This window comes from Tupaia chinensis, unplaced genomic scaffold, assembly GCF_000334495.1.
Source record: "Tupaia chinensis unplaced genomic scaffold, TupChi_1.0 Scaffold000688_1, whole genome shotgun sequence".
NCBI classification, from domain to species: Eukaryota; Metazoa; Chordata; class Mammalia; order Scandentia; family Tupaiidae; genus Tupaia; species Tupaia belangeri.
The window spans coordinates 5,362,353-5,370,366 of NW_006160211.1; the positions used below are offsets into that span (position 1 = coordinate 5,362,353).

At 34.0% G+C, this 8,014-nt stretch overlaps 1 protein-coding gene across 2 annotated transcripts in view; it reads right to left on the minus strand.

Annotated features, from left to right (window-relative positions):
- Positions 1-530: 530 nt before the first annotated feature.
- Positions 531-8,014, minus strand: part of CNIH1 (cornichon family member 1) — a 12,480-nt gene continuing 4,996 nt past the window's right edge. For both annotated transcript variants that reach the window (XM_027776626.1, XM_006160557.3), the window contains 3 exons: positions 4,418-4,530; positions 3,009-3,152; positions 531-707 (listed from right to left, as the gene is read on the minus strand). In XM_027776626.1, coding sequence (XP_027632427.1) covers positions 680-707; positions 3,009-3,152; positions 4,418-4,530 — 285 coding nt within the window. In that variant the 3' untranslated portion in view covers positions 531-679. The remainder of the gene's footprint in view (positions 708-3,008; positions 3,153-4,417; positions 4,531-8,014) is intronic.

Genomic DNA, 8,014 nt, shown 5'->3' on the forward strand with positions numbered 1-8,014 from the left:
TATATCATGTTCACTTATGCTTAAGAATTAAAGCAAGTATATTACTCTGATGGAAATATGGGAAATCTCTCATTCATGCAATATACAGAGATTATATTCAAGTTAAAGGGAACAAATCCCACTCTTATTTTTGTAAATGTATCCATATATAATCATCTACATGATAGATGAGGAAACCCATGAAGTTTTCCACAAGTCGGATATACACTTCAGTTCATCAGAAGCACCTGAAATCTACAGCTAATTTATAATTAGACAGCATCTCAATAAAACCAAAATGTGCCCTACAAGTCCTATCAACGAAAGCTTCCAATGGACTAAGGACAGTCAGTAATTAATGCAATCATTCAGGGATTATGGCTGGTTCTTTAGGAGGGCAAGCAGGGATTATGGCTGTTCCTTAAGGAGTGCAAGTTCAAACCTGTCAACACCAGAGGTAATCATTTTATATTAATTTATACGTAATTCCATTTAAATTCTTTATCCAAGTATAACATATGAAAACAGTCTTTCCACAAGCAAAAAATGTGGAAACATTTAAAAAATAAGGAGTCATTTTTTAAAGTAACTGATCAGATTCCATAGGCTACTCTTGGAAACAGTATCTTGCCAGATAGAATCCCTTCATTTGGTGGCTTTTTGCATGCACTTAACTGGACCAATTCTTCTATATGTTGTTCTAAGAGCTCACCAAAACATAGATCATGCTGAAAAGAAGAAAAGAAGTCATTAGTTCAAACATTCCCAGTTATAAAAACTAAAAGCATGAAAGAGTTGAGTCTGCTTTATATAACAACTTATATATGGTATATCATACCATTACAGAAAATGAAAAGACTAATAAGTTCACAGTATGATTTTAATTTATATTCATGTTCTTTTGCCTAGTGTAGGACATGGCTCTGGGCATGTGCTGTAGTGTTCCCTATTTCCTTTCTAATTTTAGCAAGCAGAGCAACACATCTGAAAGCTTACTGGAGATTCAGAGCATAGAGAAGTCTTCCAAAACACAACACTGCTCTGGACTTGTATCTAATGACAGGAGTTAGCATTAGCATCTCTGGTGGGCTCACTTTATGCCAGGACCTCTGTTAAGTCTTCTATCTACACTATCTCACTTAATTCTCCAATCAGTCCTATGAGACAGGTGTTGTTGTTATTCACATTTTATAGATGGGAATGATCAATTAAGACATCTTCTCATGAGAGAAAGGCTCTAGGCAGTAATAACAGAGTTAAAAAAGAAAAGGAGACAAACCAGCAAAATAAAAGGCAACAAGCATTTGATTTAGGATTAAGAACCATAAAGGGTAATTCTACATAAATAGTGTATAGAAGCTAGTTCAAAAGCATGTATTTCTAAATGGAAACCTAAAGAAGATGAGCCAATTTGATAGACAATTCTAAAATAGAACTAGGGCCAGCCCAATGGCCTATATGTTAAGAGAGTAAGGTTCCCGCATGGCTGACCATGGTTCAAATGCTGACATGAGGAGCTTGAAAAACACACCGGGCACATGTGCATGCATGCCTAAAATCCTGACAGGATAGGGGGATGAAGAAGTGTTTGTGGTGTGACAATGCCCCATTGGGGGTGCTTTCTCCCTTTCCCCCTCCCATTCTTTCTGTTGAGCACACTTGCCCTCTGGCAATTAAAAATACATACATACATAGAATTTCTAAATTAAAAAAAAAAGAATATCCTAGTGCCCATCATATCTTTGTGAACATTTTCTCACAACTACACATTTCCAACTTTATTATCTAATCATTTCTTTCCTTTCTTTTAAGAAATGTTTTAAGTGCTAACTGTGTTCCAAACATTTGTTATAGAAACTAAAAATTAACAGGATATTGGAACAACGCATGAAATTTCACTTCTCAGAGCCCATTCACTGTTTCCTATATGAGCATCATCTGTACATGCACTAAAGGATATGCATTTTCAGATACACTCTCTAAAAACATAAAAATACCTTTTTTCTTAAATTTCATTCTTAATAGAATCTTCTATTTTATATCTTTTATGATTAAAGGTCAATATCAACATAAACCTATCATATACTTAGCAAGCATTCAAGTAGCAAGGAGAGAGAATGAAAGCTTAATTATTTTAATGATTTACTCTTTTACAGCTCATTTTTTTATAACTTAAAAATCAGATGGAAAGTCCTTTCTAGCTGCATATATATCAACAAAAGACTTTAAAAATATATTTATATAATAAAAATTATAATTCCACACTTCACAGTGTCCATTTTCTACTTTTCACAAGCATTTTGGCACATCTGCAGTACTCCTAGAGCAGTGGCTCTCAGGATAATGCTGTCCCATATGGGGCATGTTGCAATGTCCTGAGACATTTTTGGTTGTCAAAACTGAGGGAAGAGAGTGCCACTGGCATCTGGTGGGTAAAGGCAAGTGGTGCTGATTAATATCCTACGAAGTACAGGACAGCCTTCCAGAAAAAAAGACTCATCTAGCCCAGATGTCAACGGTGTGGAAGTGGAGAACACTGACCTAGACAAACAACGATGAATCCACCACCCTATCCAAGGAGAAAAATTGGTAACTGTACAATCCTGTGAGAAAGAACTATTTCTTTCATTCATTCCATTTGGATCAAGCAAACCACAAAATTAAGAGCAGAGCATACAGTTTATGAAGACTGACAAGGAAAAAATTCAGTTCTAGAGAGAAACTCTTTTGGCAAACTCCCACAGCCTTATCCTATCAATGCCATCACTTGGCCATGGAGCATGAGGGCTGTCCTTTACTAACTGAAGTGTCTGAAAACTTAGGAAGCAGCATCCCTGGCCTAACTTTTTCTCTCTGACTACACACCAGTATGCTGCCTTGACAAGGGTCAGGTATGTCACACTAAATGTGTGTGAATTTGCTAGTGTGTACTATGCCACAAACAGTTATCGACATTCAAAACCTTATTCCTCAGGTGGATTGTAATGTGTCAAGACCATCATGCCTGCCATTTTATTTTTTAAACTTACCCATATAGGTAGTAAAAAAATGCTAGAAGATAAAAAGCTAATTTGCACCATCCTTCTTTCTGACAATATGCTAGAATATCTGCATTCATGATGGTTGTAGGGTCGTACAGTCCTGGTCCACTCATCACTGGTCTACTCATATACCTAGAATAAACACAGTCTATTAGCCACCTGGAATGGGCAGCAAACCTTCAGGATGCAAAAGAGGGTTTTTCTTCTCAAACATGTATTACAAAGAGAGTTGGTTTATAAGGGGAAGCATACTTTTACTTACAGGTAGAATTTCTTCCTTTATATTATCTCAATTTTAAAACTAGAGTCCCTAAATGTGCAGAATGAAACAGTTAAAACAAGTCTCATCTGGTTTCTGCATTTTCAGAAATCCAAGAAAAACAGAAATACCTATAAAACTTCTTCTTTTAACTTCTTATTTGACTTAGTTTTTTACTTATGCAAGATCTAAGGACAATCTTTGCTATTCTAAATGCTCAGATTTGCCACACTTGCTTTATCCTTCTTCCTTGTTCTATTTCTAAATATGGGCAAACTTTTTCCGAACCATTTCAGAACTGGTTAAAGCAATGAAACCACTTTACTCCTATATACTTCTTCACTATGTATTTCCTATAACAAACAGAAATGAGATCTTGACACACTTATAAAACAAAAAAATCTAATTCTAATATATAAGACATATAACTATTAGAAGTTATAAAATATGATTCTCTTTTATAAATAACCAATTTCATTAAAGTTATAAAATAAACCTGGAGAAAGAAGTTAGACACAGTATGTGTCTATCATTTATATGAAGTCGCAAAACAGGCAAAATTAATCTAAGCTGACAGAGGTCAGGGGCCTTGGGAGGTATGGGGCAACTGGCTGGTATAAGCCAAAAGAGAATCACCTGGAGGTTGTAACTATCATATATCTTGAGTAGAAACTTACATAACTTGACCTGGGAGATGATTTCACAGGAGTAAAGGCACATGCTTCAGATCTATGCACATTACTACATGTAAGTTACAGCTTTAAAAATTAAGTAAGCTCCATAAGTGGAATTCAAATAGTCATTTGTTCATATACTTGATTTTTTTAAAATTAAGACCAATGAATTTTCAATGTTTTTTAAGAGACTGGCATAAAAGATAACCATAACAGCCACAGTATTATTAAAATTTAATTAGAAGATGGTGCCAGCAGGTGATATGGTGATTGAGGCACTACGACTCCCACATGGCTAACTGTGGTTTGAACCCTGGACCTGGCAGCTTGCTTTCCCACTTTCCCTCTCTCATTCTCTCTCTGGTCAAATTAAAAATAATAATAATAACGGTGATGAATAAAATTTAATAAATAATAATAAACATTTAAATAGAAGAGATATTAAAAATATATCTAAGTATTACCTCCAAATATGGTATGCCAACAGGGGCATATTGAGACCCAGGGTAAGCCACTCTGCTGCACAAAGAAACATGACACAGAAGAAAGCATGGATGAGGTACTCTGGAAGTACAAGCTGGAAGAAAAACACAAACTCATTATCAAAATGCCTTGGCATTACGTCAACTGCTAATCTGAAAAGCAGGTGTCTACCAAGTTTCCATAATGAAAAATCAGTGTTTTCTTAAAATCAGAAATGAAATGAAAAGATACTGAGTTATATTTTCATATTTAACTTTTAACTAGAAGGATTATAAGCAAACTGACCAGAGACTATAACTTGTACTAAAAGAGTATGAAATGACTTAAAATTTAAAACTCAAATTCTCAGAGCAACAAGTTCTATTATACAAAAATTACCATCCAGATTTGTTCAATTATTTGTTAATGAATTGGAATACCTTTTCTTTCTACCATTCAACAATGATAAAAATACAAAAATGAGGTATCTGATCACATGCAACACAGTATTTTAAAATCCATGAAAACAAAATTCCCCTTTAGAACATTAGACATTAGTGGTCTTAGGCCTTTAACAGAAATCAGGAATGCTACATATACAATATTTAGCAAACCACATCACATTACCACAAAAGGAATTTTTTAATGGAAAGTCAGCCAATAATCTTGGCACAGAGGGAAGAACACTAGTGAGCACAAATGCAAAACAAAGTGCTTTCTGCAACGTAGGAGGGAAAAGACTGAGTTTTTAACCATTAATTCAAATTTTCCTATTCCTAAATTCTCCCTATATGGCCTTTCCATTTCTTTACACCTTCTTGCCAACAAAACACTACAGATGTGACAGAAGACTAATACAAGTGCAGAACTCAAAAAATAAATAAACCTTTGATCATTTGCAGTATTGAGGAAAAATTAAAACAAGCGACTTTTTTTAATAAAATGACCAAGAGTTGATACTTTATTTAAAATTATCTTTCTTATCCTAAAGATTTCAGTCTAATGACTTTAATAAACATATGGAAATCTTTCATTACTATTTTCAACCAAAGAATCTCCTATAAACCACAGCAGCTCCAAAGCCAATTTCTCAAATGTTTACTTCATACCAAATTAAATTTTAAGAATCCTCAACCTCATCAGATAGTTCCTGAGGGGAAACAATGGTGGTAGAAATAATATAATTATACTACATATTGAAGCCCATTTTCCCAAATTAGTTTTTCTGATTTAAAGCTGTAGTGAGAGCTTTTTAATGAACACTATTTTAAATAAAATCCTAGTAAGGCCGACTAATCTATACCACTAACCATATGTTTTCTACAAATTGAAGCAATACAATAAACAACATAAGATAAACTCTGAATATAAACCTGTAAATAATGTAAACCATTAAGCCAGCATAAATGTAAGATCAACATTCTCTAAACAAGAAAATAGTCACAGGATATTGTTGAAACTCAATGACTACAAGCTCAAACTAAGAAAAATATCCATTTTATTAGTTCCTCTAGAGCTATTCTTATAATACCATTTTAACTAACTTGATTTTCCTTTAAAATATAATAAACCTATTTTAGCCCTCAAAAGCCAACTGGTAACTAATAAATGAATTATCATGCAAGTTTTCATCCTTTACTTACAGACTGAGGTACAGGGAGAAAATAATTTTGAAAGCATAATACCTCCCAACTCCACTCTTAAACAATATCAACAATATCCTCTAATAAGAATGTTAATAATCTGCAACTCTATTCAGTTCTATATGAAATGTCACATTCCCAACCTTCTCCTCAAAATAAGTCCAAAAATATTTATTATGTATCTCTCACAAAAACCAGTCCTCTCTAATAATTTTTTAATGATAAAATTTTCTCATAAGTGGCACAAATACTATTCCTTTTCGACACCAAGGTTTACACAAAAACAAGTACCCAGGGAAAAAATACCTCATGCAGATATGGCCAAAATGATAGTACTTAAACATGCAAAACGTGATATTCTGTTGTTAGAGCTCACAATTTTAAAAAATAGTATCTGTCTTCCCCCATACTTGGCAGAACTGTCAAAACAAATTTAAATAGGGAAAACTGTCAGATGCCTTGCTATTCTGCCAAGTCTTGGCACCCTATCCCGAATGTACCTTGTGCTGCTAGTAAAACAGCCTTCCAATGGACTGCAGCCTTGGGACGTTCTGACCACATGTCCTTTCTCCATGAGATTATCTTCCCATTAAGAAAAGCCAAAAATCATGAATTCTATGTGAAAATGAAACTAGTCCTCAAATTTATAGTAAAGTAGGAAAATACAAGCACATGAACTTCAAAAATAAGGCTGTATGGGTTCAAATTCTGGCTCTACTTTAGCTAAACTTGGACAAAATGACAACTTCACAGAAGCCTCACTTGATTCTCATATTCATGGGAATAACAACATACCTACGTCTTAGACAGTCATGAGAAATGAATGAAAAAAAGTCCAGGGAAAGTGCTTGACACAGAGTCTGGCACCTAGAAAATTTCCTCATTTGATTTCAGCTATTATTATTGCCTTCATTATCATTTGGTTATTTGAAATAAAAAAAAGCCAAGGAGAATAACATACTTTTAATAAACAGCTGTCAAAATTACATTACAAAATTGTAATTTGTCATTAACAATTAGTTTCAACTACTAAAGCGAAGATGTTTTAGAATGAGCATGTATGACTTCCCAAAAGATATTACTTTCAAAGAAGACAGATTAATTTTCTTATGTTTTGTTTAGTAAGCAGAGAAACAGTAAGTTATTGTTTTAATTGTACCTACATCATGTTTCACTGTAACAATTCTCTAGAGACAAACTAGAAATTGATTCTGTTATTCACATTTATCCTGGAAACAATGATAAGAGTAGCAAACTAATTTATAAATGCTTTTCCAAATAAAATCCCTCTGGCATGCCAGTGTATTGCTTTTACACAACTGAAATTTACGCAAAGTCTCATCTTTATTAAAGCAATTTTTAAGGACAATTACTGTAGTTAATTTCTTGATGATTACTGTAGTCCACTGGTTTCTTACAAACTTTCAGTTTCTGACCAATTAGGCAAAATAAAACATACAGACTAAAGAAGAAACTTCTTAAAATCAAAAATACGTATAAAATCCCTAAATACAATGGAGCCCATTCTAGCTCAGAAATGAGTGTAAGACAGGCCTGTTGGAGAAACTGAGAGTGGACGTATACTAGAAGTAATTCTGTAGACATCTGTATATAGATTGCTAGCTACAACATTCTGGCACAGTGTGAGTCCAAAGGACAGCACTACTGCAAGATTCCAGAGCCAAGAACAGAGCTGTCCACCTAAAGGCTCAGAAAAAGCATCAGCTGAAAGACTCCATTCGTTCATTCCAGAAAACACATAACCACAGATAAAACTAGATATGGCAGGAAAGTCCATACTAAAGATTCTACCACCCATATACCTCACAGTAAGTCACAACCTGAGAATAATCTCACACCATCTATTAAAGTCATTTCAAACACTGCTCCAATTTCATATAGAAATGTCTATGGCTATACCATTTAAAAAAAAAAAAAAGCATAAGCATTTAACAG